The 12,734-nt window shown below is 41.3% G+C and overlaps 1 protein-coding gene across 4 annotated transcripts in view; it reads left to right on the top strand.

Annotated features, from left to right (window-relative positions):
- Window positions 1-12,734, top strand: part of RAF1 (Raf-1 proto-oncogene, serine/threonine kinase) — a 61,237-nt gene that overhangs the window by 46,168 nt on the left and 2,335 nt on the right. For 3 of the 4 annotated variants that reach the window (XM_066195468.1, XM_066195469.1, XM_066195467.1), the window contains 9 exons: window positions 1,249-1,402; window positions 4,699-4,726; window positions 4,819-4,946; window positions 5,976-6,093; window positions 7,304-7,388; window positions 8,215-8,391; window positions 9,287-9,333; window positions 10,694-10,812; window positions 12,019-12,150. In XM_066195468.1, the coding sequence (XP_066051565.1) occupies window positions 1,249-1,402; window positions 4,699-4,726; window positions 4,819-4,946; window positions 5,976-6,093; window positions 7,304-7,388; window positions 8,215-8,391; window positions 9,287-9,333; window positions 10,694-10,812; window positions 12,019-12,150 (988 nt within the window). Of the gene's footprint in view, window positions 1-1,248; window positions 1,403-2,862; window positions 2,923-4,698; window positions 4,727-4,818; window positions 4,947-5,975; window positions 6,094-7,303; window positions 7,389-8,214; window positions 8,392-9,286; window positions 9,334-10,693; window positions 10,813-12,018; window positions 12,151-12,734 lie in introns of all 4 variants that reach the window. The other variant, XM_066195470.1, reaches the window with a different exon arrangement.

Genomic DNA, 12,734 nt, shown 5'->3' on the forward strand with positions numbered 1-12,734 from the left:
AGATTTCATAGTGTCAATTTTTAGCCTTAAAATTTTAAGGTAGACTGTTAAAGGCTTTTTGGAGACCTTTGTTTTCCTGCCTAAGAAAATCCAAGGCTCCCTTTTGGTATTTTTGTGAATTAATTATATTTTTTTCTGATCAGGTAGTGTGCATTGAGGGTTCGTGTCTCATGGTGGATGATTCACATCCATAACTAAATTAATGCTCTAATATGATGATGACAGATAGGAGTTTAAAGAGAGAACAGTGGGAATTGAACATACACTCCTCTTCAAGAAAATTCTGATACTTAAAGAGAACATTCCTGTAGTTTGAAGTGCTGAAATGAAACTTGTGTCCCTTTCCAAGGGGCCTGTCCCCTGACCCTAACGTGTGCCTGTATTCTTTCCCTTGAAATTCTAGAGGCTGAAGAGAGCAGGCCAGCTTTTGTTTTTTCTGCACCCATTTGAAAAATCTGGTCAGGAGTGAGGCACAGAGCACGTAGCTGACTTGTAAATGGTTCTATGTATTTATTTCTTTCTTTTCATGGGAACTGCGTCAGGAATTGATCTTTGCCATCTTATTCTGATTTCCAGTGTTGTTGAACAGTGACTTATTAACTTTATAGATGTTTTGAAGGGTTTTGTGAAGGCTGGCCCATTTCCATTAAGATACACTTGTATTTGGGGATCCTTATGGTCTGAGTGGCCTTAGCTGTGATTTATAACTCTTTGTTGAGCTGCATTTTAGTCTTGGCCTCCTTTGAACTGGTGTTGGGTTTCATGACTTCCTTGCTGGCTGTTCTGTGCAAACCATTGAACAGCCTTGCAAAGCTTTACAAATTCAGGGCTTGGCTCTTAAGCTGTGCATTTAACAGGCTTGAAATGAGCAGTTTGTTTAATTTCACAGTCCTGAATTCATTTCTTAGAGCTAGTATTTTGTCAGTGTATTAAATGTGGTTTGATGGGGAGTGAGGTGAACTGTGGCAAAATTTCTAACATCAGAACCAGACCTCAGCTAAACACACTAATTGAATATGTGAGCTGAGCTGACAAGATCTTCGAGTTTTGCAGATTTCTTTCTTAAATTAAACTGGGAATGGTTCAGCTGACCAAATAGTTTAGTTGATGTGTAAATCCCAGCTTTTTCTCTGCTTGGAACCGTGTGTGTATTGCTTTTGGGCAGTTTACAGTGAACCGTGTTTTTCACTTGCCGGAGGGGAAAAAAAAATAACCACAACTCTCCCTTTGTCTCTCTTTCCTTCTCAGCTCCCAGCACAGGTATTCTACACCTCATGCCTTCACTTTCAACCCATCCAACCCTTCCTCTGAGGGCTCTCTGTCCCAAAGACAGCGCTCCACATCCACCCCAAACGTGCACATGGTCAGCACCACGATGCCCGTGGACAGCCGGATTATCGAGGTAACAATGCTGGGGGCTCAGCTGCAGCTGCCACTGCCCAGGCACAGGCACCGGCTGCTCATCCTTCCTGCCTCCCTTTCATTTGCTCACTGTTTGCCTCACTTGGCTGAGTGGTGAACAGTTTGGGAGACACATTGGCATAAGAAGTTAATCATTAACTGTTGCAGTCTATCAGCTTTGCTGGAGTAATTGGTAATTTCTAGGGGTGTGGAAAGATGGGGTGGAGCTTTACAGTTAAGCTCAAGTTTTGTGAAGAAATGCTTTTTAGACGTGTTTAAAAACGTTCTTCTGAATTTAAAAGTCTGGGTTTGTGGGGAGGCTGGTGTTAATTTGAAGTCAGACTAAAGGTGCCCAGAGTCTGGGTGTAGTTCCTGGATTTGGAATGCTCAGGTCAAAGCTTCCTGGTTATCTGTTTTGTGTGCCCCTGTATGGAATTAATGACAGTTCTGGGCCTGTGGGCTGAAGCCAGCTCTGTCTGAGACTATTCCTGCTGTTCTTGCCTTTAAGCACATTTTCCTTGTATTTTCCTACCTTAGACTGGCAGTAAGGGAAAGCTCTTGGAAATCAGGCCTAAAGTGGTTGGGTTTTTTTTGATTTTGTTTTGTGAGAACCTCAACAAACTGGTGCTCAGGGAAGGTTGGCAGAAGCAGGTGCTGAGCTGCAGGACTTGGAAGAGAGAGCAAGCAGTGTTTGTTGCTTTTGCCTCTGGAGTAGTTTAAAAACTCAGGAGGGCAAGCAAAAGCCTTTGCTGGGTTCACCTGCATCTTCAGCTGGTGATTTATGGGCTTCTGTGAAATGTGAAGATGCTCTGAAGGGGGTTAGAGAATTCCTCTGGACCTTGGCAGCAGAGCCAAAGGGCCCTACAGCCCCAGGAAGCATTTTTGGTCAGGGGCTTTGTATCAGCTGGGTTGATGGGGAATGCTGTCCTCCCTTTCTTTCTCTTTAGGTTTCTTTGGCTCCCAGCCCTTTTTGCTGCCTCAGAGGCCTGGCTGACCATCTTTGATGGCACAAACCACAATGAGGCTCTCAAGGAGATCTGAATTATTGACCTTGGTAGAGTGATGAGTCTTTAAGGAGACATTGCTTTCTTTATTCTTTATGCAGAGCAGTCAAGACAGAAATACTTTCTATTCTGGCTCTTCACATTATCATAAAAATAATTGTTACATCCTAAAGGCTTTTAACAAGCCCCAAAGCAATGGAAAAAGAAAGTGGCAGAGACTTTCTAGTACATCAGGAGAAAAACCATCATAAAAAAGTGGTTTACCCAAGGATAGATCCTAGTGAACCTCTCTGGATTTGAGCACGAATAATGACTTGAAAATTTTACTGCCCTTAATTATCATTTATCAAGCAAATTAGGTTACTCTTTCTTTCATTTAGCCTAACATTTAAGTTTTAAAAATACATTTTTATACTTCCTCTGTTCTTTTCTTTTATCTCTTATTGTGTTGGCCTAGAATAACAGCCTGAATGCTTCTCCCAGCTCCTGGTGCAGACGCTTTTGTTTGAGGGGAAGAGTAGGTATTTCCTTGGTGCCTTTTGTTTTCTTGTGATTAACAGGATTGCTGTAACTTGTGAGCCATGGCAGTGTCCACGTGAAGTGTTTAATCTGGAGCTGATTTGATGAGAATCTTTCCAGCATGTTTATACTGAAATATTTTTGAGGCTGTTAATTGGAAGAGGCAAATTGATAAAGAGCTTCATGTTTAGTTGAGCTGGCTGATTTCATCCTCCTCTGAATTTGAATAGGCTTGGATTAAAATGCATTGGGTCACACAGCCTTTAAAGCAAAACCTTCTCAAAACACATCCATTGTGTGGCTTTTCCCCTCTGGAAATGCTTTTTATTGACTGTACCCATCCAAAGCCCTGAGATTAAGAACAAGTTGTACTGTTTTTATTTCCCATCGTAGTAGAGTTGACAGACTACAGCCCTGGGGATGGTGTTATTTGTGTTGTGAGGGCAGCTCTAAAGAGCAGGGGGTTTGGTTTGTTTGCTGTTGAATTCAGAAGCAAATAAGCAAATACTCACATCAGGATTGAAGCTCAAAAATCCTTCGTCAAAGTAAGAACTCCATATAGATAAGCATGAGAAACAAATTGAATTCTTTAGTTATCCTTTGCCAGCTTCCTTGAAAGCAGTTACATTCTCAGGCCGATGTACAAAACCGATCACTTGTTACTCAGGTTCTGGAAGGTTTTTACTACCCTTAAAATGAACAAAAGTAATAAATTGAGGAGTTCTTCATTGGTTGTTTATGCAGATTTTAATCCACTCAGGTGTGGAGCAGTGGCAATCTGCAGGAATGCTTTACTTAGTCCAGCCTGGGTGAATGCAACTAATGAGCTAAAACAATGTATTTCATAACTGAATCTTTGCTGAGGATAATCCTAATTTAAAACTCTGGAGTGGAATTGTGGGCTTGTTCTGTCCTCCTATGAAATCTTACATTTCTTATTCTACTAATTAGTTAGTTTGAATTGACTTCTGTTAACTTTGACAGTGTTTAACCTCTCTGTAGTGCATGTTCTTGCTTTGTACTTACACAGTCCCTGGATATTTTCCCTTTCCTGTTTGTACTTTGGGATAAAACAAATGGCAGGTGAGAAAAGCTGTGCAGTGCTGTTTGTCAGAGCTTAGTTCTCTCTTGTGCATGGCTGTAGAGTTGTGTTGTGCCCGTGGCATGAGGTGACACTTGTGGCACTGTCCTGGTGACGTGTGGGAAAACACTGCTCAAATGCCAAATTCCCTGTGGGAATGTGCTTGGAAAAGGAGAGGGGTGTGTGTTAGGGGCACTTGATGTGACCTTTCTTGGGGCTTGAAGTAGTATGTAGAGTTATTTCACAATGGATATGGAGTTAGGATATTTTGGGGGGTTTTAAAAGTCCTACTTGAACCCAAAAGCTGCTGGGGAGTTGTTCCCCTGGGCTCAGAGGCCATCCCAGGAGCTCTGTCCACACTTGGAACACGAGCATGAGGTGCAGGGGGAATGCAGACAGTATTGCTGCTGGCTCTTCTTGTTCTGTGTCCTTTTTTTTTTTTCTCTTTCCTTTTTGGTAGCAGTCCTTTCAATATGCTGTGAATCTCTTCCCTGTTTTGTAAGAATTCACAAATTGCATGGGTTTCCTGCAGGATTGGTGTGATGAGCAAATCCCCAATCCTGGAGCTGCTGGCCAGTGATGTATTATTGCACTTGACCAAAACTGGCCCAGCGGTTTCCCCAGCAGCCCTGCTTGGTCCTTGCTGTGCTCTCTTACATTTATTAACTTTATTATCCACCTTCTCTGTTGCAGGATGCAATTCGAAGCCATAGTGAATCAGGTACGGTTTCAAAATTAAAACGTTCTCTAGTATGATCTGCTGTGGTTGTTTTTCTTGTTCATAAACTGTTTTCTTGTATTTCTGTCTTCAAGCCTCACCCTCTGCTCTGTCTGGAAGTCCTAACAATATGAGCCCAACTGGCTGGTCTCAGCCTAAAACCCCAGTCCCAGCCCAAAGAGAGAGAGCCCCCGCATCTAACACACAAGAAAAAAACAAAATTGTAAGTGTGGTCATGTTTGTTTTAATTAAAAAAAATAGTTAAACTATGCTGGGAGGAGTGGTGTAAATTTGGGATAAATTTCTGCACTAAAAGGTGCAGGTAACCTTGGATTGCTCTGCAGTGTGTGTACAGGAGCAAGTTAATTGTAATTAATTTGGGAATGATGGCATGATTGCCTTGGGTTATAAATACTCAGAACAAAATGTTCTGGGTTGCAAATGAATTTCAGGCAGTGGTGTGACATTGTCAGTGCAGGTCCAACCTTTTAAAACTTTGGAGGTTGCATCTTTCTGATTCAGTTTTAATGTATTGAAAAATTTGCTTTATTAGCACTATTTGAACTGTGTTGTTTCCATAGAAAGTGGATATTGCCAATGCTTTCGTTGGAGAAATGTCTCAGGGCAAAAGAGATTTTACAAAATGCAACTTTTCCCTCAAAGCTTTGATTTAAACTTAGGCGTGGGGGGAAAGCAAGAAGAGTTAGAACAATAGTTGACAATATCTTGAAAGTTTTGAAGGCTTCTAAGCTTTCACAGTGAAAATACAGTTGCTTAATGGGGTTCAGAGTTTTTGCTCACTTAGACATTTGAGAATTTTGCACTCATCTGTTTGGCTTACCCCATTTAAATATGTAAGAATCCCAGTATTTTACCGTTGTGCTTTTGAAGGAACCACTTTCTTAAATATTTTCAGCTGCTTTTAAATAATTGATCATAAAACATATATTCCTTTGGGGATCTCAGGTTAGGGTTTAATTTTCTAGAGCAGACCTTCATCATAAACAGTTCAAGACATCCAAGAAAACGTGGTGATTCGTTGTTTGGGTTCTTTTGCTAAAAACCCCCACCACCCTCTCAAACTGAGGAGAAAAACAAAAATCCAAACTGCAGGAGAAACCCTGCAAGGTTTCAGGTCATCTTGAACTTGTGTGAAGGAAATTATTTAAATTTTTTTTTTTTGTGTGTGTGTGTGTGTATATAAAAATTAAAAAGTGATTAAAAATGAAATCCCTGTGAATTGTTGTTTCAGAGGCCTCGTGGCCAGAGAGACTCCAGTTATTACTGGGAAATAGAAGCCAGTGAAGTGATGCTCTCCACCAGGATAGGCTCAGGCTCTTTTGGGACAGTTTACAAGGGCAAGTGGCATGGTGAGTCTGGATCTGGGGGGACACAACCCAGGGAAAAGGGATTTAGGGGTGCTGGGTGCTCAGCCTACACCAAAGGCACCAGGCAGAAACGGGAACTGCTTTGTAGGAGCAGCGCTGGAATGAAAGCAAAGCAGACACCAAAAGCTGAATGTCACAACTGCATCTCCATTTTCACTCTGCTGATCTCTCCATTCCCACAGCAGCTTGCTTTCTGAAAAGGGTTTATTTTCTGTCAGCTGGGAAATTCCACAGCCTGCTGATAAATTATTTACCTTCTCTTAAAACCTTTGTGGCTTAATTAGCAGTCTTCATTTCAAGGTGGGATGGAAAGGAAATCAGCATAAACTGTGGAGTTTTTTCAGTGAAGAAATGCTTAATGTGAGAGTTTGATCTGTTGGTAGTGGGAATATTTTGAAAACAGGCGCCCTGCAGAGCTGCAGAATTTGTTTCCAAATTCATGGCTTGTGATTTTGAAAAGAAACACACAGAAACCCCTCCAGGCCCTCATTTAAACAGCAGTATTGTCAGAAAAAAAAGCCAAAACTGGAAACTTACCTGCTGCCCTCTATTTCTAATGAGCAAATACTTGCATGTCTCAAAGCCCAAATACTGTCAGCTGCAAGGGAAGCACTATAGTTACACTAAAAGTAACAAACAGTTCCTGGTTTTCATTATGGAAATGAAATGGGGCACAGAAGTGAAGAGGAAATATAAGTTCACTAAGATTTCCTAATAAAAAATGAATTCATGTTAAGATTTGATTTTAATACAACATTCACACCTCTCCAAGTATCAAGAATTCAATAATTAAAGGAATTCTGCGTGAAGGAGAGATGTTGGGTTTTCTACTGTGCTCAGATTTTAAGTTTAAGTATATAAACACTTCAGTATCGAAATTTGATAATGAAACCACAAAGGTGTGTGTACATATGTCCTGCAAAAGGCATTCTGGCCAAACAGAGCCCTTAAAAACAGAAGAGAGGTGTGTGAATAATTAAATAATGACTTCTTCCATTAGACCGAAATTCAGCTAAATTAATTGCTTGATACCACAGAAATTAGTCTGCAGGGAAATCTTGACCTTTGGACAAATTAGTAGAGGTGTGCTATGCACAAATGAGGAATTTTAATGACATTGTTTATTAATGTTATTTTGAAGAGGAAAGGAAAGCTGCATTTTCAGTAACTTTGGTGGTAATTTCATTTCCAGGGGATGTAGCAGTGAAGATCCTAAAGGTTGTAGACCCAACCCCAGAGCAGTTCCAGGCTTTCAGGAATGAAGTGGCTGTCCTGAGGTGAGTTGTTGTTTCCCTGCTAAATCCAGAGATCCCAGCCCTCCTTGGAGCCTTCTGGCCCAATATTCTGTGTGTGCTGGGCACGAAAAGCAGATTTCCAGAGAAGAATAAAGAAGACAGTCATAATTCAGAGTATTTGTGTGGTCTCTTTACACCCACATTGTTCAGGCCACACTGGGCAGTAAAAGGTGAGGATCAATAAATTCTGCCCTAATTCTCAACACTTGAATTTCCTCTTCAAATTGCAGCATAATGATTTTTCTTTTCCTTAAGCACATACACTGTTCAGGGTCACTATTTTCTGCTTCTGCTTTTGAAATCCTAAAGTTTTCTGGTGTCTAATGAAGGGTCTGTGATGTAACTCCTGTAAAAGAACCAAGTAGATAAATAAAAACCATCTCCTCTGATAATTCCTTTATTTTATGGTTTATAGTTATCCTTTGGTTTCCTCATGGGTTTCAGTCTTCTACCTAAAGCTGGCACTTTTTCCCAGCTTCCAGAATGATTTCTGTCATTCCAGTATCTTCTAATATCTCACATGTGTGACTGTTGCTTACTGATGTCAAACCATTTGGATTTTCAGCCATCCTTTTCTTTAACGTTGATTTTAAATAACTAAAAGGAAGTATTGTAACTATAAAACAGCTGAAATGTCTTTTTTTAAAAGGCATCTGTGGTATATTTTAATGATTTGGAAGCCCAAACTCCACTCACACATCGACCTAGGGTTCCAAAGCTGCAATCCATTCAGCCGGGAGTGCATTTGGAAAAACTCAGAAGGTTTTTTGGATGCAGCCACTGATTGCTCTTGGTGCTCCTCCCTCAGGAAGACTCGGCACGTGAACATCCTGCTCTTCATGGGCTACATGACCAAGGACAACCTGGCCATTGTCACGCAGTGGTGTGAGGGCAGCAGCCTCTACAAACACCTGCACGTGCAGGAGACCAAGTTCCAGATGTTCCAGCTCATCGACATCGCGCGCCAGACCGCGCAGGGCATGGAGTGAGTGGGCTCCCTTCCCTCCCTGCCCCCAAACACAGGCCTGGAATGGGCTTGGTTCTTCCCTGCGGGTGGGCTTCATTTAGTTATTTTGATACTGATTCAGTTATTTTTTTTTAATTGATTTGATTTAGTTCTTTTGATACTGATTAGTTCTTTTTGATGTGGCTTTGGTTTTGTTATTTTTTTCCCGTGGATTCTTGCCTTACTTCATGTCTTTTATCACTTCTGTTTTCTCTAGTTTATCTGCTTTTAGATTTAGTATATATAGATATATTTTTTATCTAGTTTTATCTGCTTTTATCTGCTTGAGGGCTCGCTGTGGTGCAGCAGTTGAAATCCTGTTGTAAATACAGAGTGAAGGGGCTTTTCCTCCCCTGTGTTGCTGTCCCACTGCAGTGTTTGACACACACTGACTGATTCTCTGTCAGATGAGGGGGGGCTGCTGTGTTCCAGATGTTTTTGGAAGCATTTCCAGCTGTCTGAGTGGCTCCAGGCCCCACCTCTCTGCTCTCAGCCCTTGTTCTGGTGTTGGGAGCACAGAAGCAGCTGCCAGAGCTCATTTATTCTGTAGATCAGGGCCCAGGTTTCCAGTCAGACACCACAAAACTGGGCACAGTTAAATGAAGGCGCTTGGGAACAGCACAGGATACAGATTCCATGGATATGAGGACAGTCCTAGTTTTCCAGGGGTAATGGAACTTGTGCCACTCCTGCCTGATGTTTCTGTACTGCACTGAGCACAGCTCCGTTTCTTTGTTCCCAAAGTAGACTCTTGGAAAGGCAGAGGTGTGGGGAGGGCTTGGGTGTGTAATAAACTGAATAAACTGTCTGTGGGGAATGAAAATGCTCTTTGTGAGCAGCCCTGCTAATGGCTCTTCTGCTTTTCCTTTCACAGCTATTTACATGCAAAGAACATCATCCACAGAGACATGAAATCCAATAGTATCCTTCCTGAATCTGGGTTTCCTGCAGGGAGGGAGGGATTTATTCTTCATTCTGTGGGAGTTGCAATAGCTATTTTAAATCTATTTATATATATATAACTAGTAATGGGCAATCCCTGTTGATGAGCTAGCGAGGATTTCCACAGAACATCTGTGCTTGTTTACCACACTGGGGATAAAGATGTGCAACAGTTGTGCTCCACAAGTCTCTTCTTTTACTTAAATGGGGTTTATTCAGTGCTCTGGTACCCAAATGCTGCTCTCCTCCTTGATGGGAGGTGTGTGGGCCTGTTCATCTGTGTGCACACGTGGCTTTATTTCTGTTTCTTGTGTATTTTTAATATATTTAGAACTCCTCACGTGACTGGCATAAATGAATCCAAAAATACTACTTTAAACTCCAGAAAAGGCAGCCTTTTACCATTGTATTTCGTGCAAAAAAACGTATTTAGTAATGCATCTGGAGTGAAAATGTTGTGAGCTGATGTCTTTCACCTTTGAAATGCTAAATTTTGGAATTACCAGAACATCCATGGAGCTACCAGCAGGAACTGGGGCTTCTTTCCATCAAATGTGAACACGATGTTTTGGCAAATGTCATTAAAAAAAAAAAATCTGCCAAGTTCAATAGTTCCAGAATTTCAGTGGATTCCATTTCCAGTTAAACTAAAAAAAAAAACCCCAATGATTTTAGTGTATAGGAGGCCAGAAATTTGTGATTCCTCGTAATGATGATCATTTTTGTGGAATAAATTAGCTCTGCTCCTGACACAGAAGTGAGGACTCAGTCATGTTTATATTTCTGAATGATCTTTCTGAACTGAAAACATACCCAGGTGAAATCATGAAATGATATCTTCTTAAAATAACCTCAGCGAAGAAAGGGCTGGTATCAATAACAGACAGGTCTGTGAAGGAGATAGTTATAAACAGTGTGGATATTTCCAGTTAAAATCATAGTTAAATCTCAGGAGATCTGCCAGAGAACTTTATGGAAATAGATTTTATTTTGGTAGCTACTTGTAATTGTTTGTTTTGGTTTTTTTAATTTCTGAGTTGTGAGACCTGTGTGCTGTTTCCCTTTCTCAGTTATTTAAGAAGCTGCAGCCATGGATGGCAGCGAGCTGTTGCTTTCTGTCCTAGCTCACCATAAAGATAAATCTACAGATCATGCAGGAACATCTGCTCTGGGTTAGTGTTAGATGCTCATTTAAGCATGGCTGCCATAAAATCCCTTCTCCTTTGTTTCACATGCAGCTCCCAGCAGGTTCAAATAAAACGAGCAGCACTCGCTAATCAGGTCAGAAAATACAGAACAAGTGTGAGAAGTTTTTGCAGTTTCTTTAACAAAACTACAGATATATTTCTTCATGAAGGCCTCACAGTGAAAATAGGAGATTTTGGTCTGGCAACTGTCAAATCCAGGTGGAGTGGATCCCAGCAGGTGGAGCAGCCCACGGGCTCCATCCTGTGGATGGTGAGCAAAACATTCCCTGCTTTGAAATACTCTCCTCGTGCATCTGGCCCTTGAACGCTGTCTGGAGAATTCAAGTCTGTCAGTGCTGTGTAGATTTTTATTCCAGATCTAGGACAAGTTAAAATTGTGCAAAGTAGGCACCAGGCGCCCATGGATTCTCCACTGGGGTTTGTGAGTTATTTTAAATATTTAGGGCTGCCACTATATCTGGAAATGTGTATTAAAAATATCAAGATGCTTGGCTAAGACTGGTTTGTGCTCTGTAAAATCACCTGAAACAAAGTTCTAGGAGCGGAAATGTTCTTGAAAAAAATTGTACAAAAAGCCAAATTTTTGAAAACTTTCATAAAAGGGCTTAAAACTAATTTGCCCAATGCCGTGCAATGTATTTGTGTACATGAAACGGACCTGGGGGGGGGAAAATAAGACCAAACTTGCATATTTGCTCATTGCAGGCTTTTTAAAAAAACGTGTTTATGTTAGTCATTTACAGCCCATCTTTGGTGAACTGTCATAGAAGGGGAGGTTGTTCCTGTGATCCCTTGTTGTGGTTTTTGTGCTGTTATACTTCAGTGCTCTGCTGAGTAATTCTGAGGGAAAAACAAGTCTTGGCCAATGGGAGAGTTCTTTTGATGGTTCACACCTTGTTTTGTTCAGTCATCTGATGTGGTTTATTTTAAGAAGCTTCATAATTTTGTAAATATGTTAAAATGTTCCTACATTTCTTCCCTGATCTTCAATATGTGCTGTTTTGTGTTTGGTTTTCTCAGTCCCTGTCCACGTTTTGGGATCAATTTGGTGTCTACCTTGGTATCAAGAGATTTGAGTTTTGTATTTTTTCCCATTTAACATTGATACCAGTTTAAGAACTGATGGTGAAACTCAGGGCTCAGTTCTGTGTAAGTTGTGACAGGAGTCAATAAACATTGCAAATCCAAATAATAATATTTTTCCTAATGGCAAAATGCTTATTTAATTAAAGCATTGATTTTTTTTGTGTGTGTGTGTGCGCTCTGAACTGTCTTGATATTTTTAATAAGATGTGGAGTAGCCCTGCCTGAACTTCTCCAGAGCCTTAGGTGAACTCATCAAAGATTTGGGGGTACTCACTCATTTCTAGCTGAGCTCACTGTCTCTGCTTCCCAAATACATTCCCTCCACTTGTGCATTCTGGCTTTGTTCAGAATTTGTTTTTCCCCCTGGCAGGCCCCCGAGGTGATCCGGATGCAGGACAGCAACCCCTTCAGCTTCCAGTCAGATGTCTACTCCTATGGAATAGTGTTATATGAGCTGATGACAGGAGAGCTGCCCTACTCCCACATCAACAACAGAGATCAGGTGAGGAACCCTCTGCTTAGCCTTGGAAATAAACTCCAGTTGATTTCAGGCCATGGCACATCCCCTTGGCCTCCAGAAATGCAGGATAAATCCAAATGCAAACCAGCTGAAGTGGTGTTGACAACCTGCTTTGTTTCAGCAGTAAGTGTGTAACTGAGTGTTCACCTCAGTATTGACAGTGCAGGTACTCAAAGGAAACAAAATTCCTTGAAGTGCCCTGTTAATTTATTCCCAGGTTATAACTTTTGCTATACAGTAAAATATTGGTTTATACATTTGCGGTTATGGGAAATTCCCCTTTTGGTGTTAAATGTGGAACACTGGATTTGGTGCTTTTTACTCAGGGGAAAAAAACCCCAGTAACTCTAGTTCAGCCTTTGAATATTGAATATTTATTTAGTCTTTACTGAGCTGTCCTGTTACCCAGCCGTTGAATATTGGATATTCATTTAGTCTTCACTGAGCTGTTCCCCAGCCAGGCCTGCAGGGCTCTGTTGGGACTGGGTTTCCTCCCCTTGGGGGGCACTAAAGCTGCCCAGCAGTGGTGAGGCCCTGGTGTAACTGCCTTTGTGCTGTTGGTTGTT

This window comes from Chamaea fasciata, unplaced genomic scaffold, assembly GCF_029207755.1.
Source record: "Chamaea fasciata isolate MVZ Bird 193981 ecotype frontalis unplaced genomic scaffold, bChaFas1.0.hap1 SCAF_13, whole genome shotgun sequence".
Lineage (NCBI taxonomy): Eukaryota > Metazoa > Chordata > Aves > Passeriformes > Sylviidae > Chamaea > Chamaea fasciata.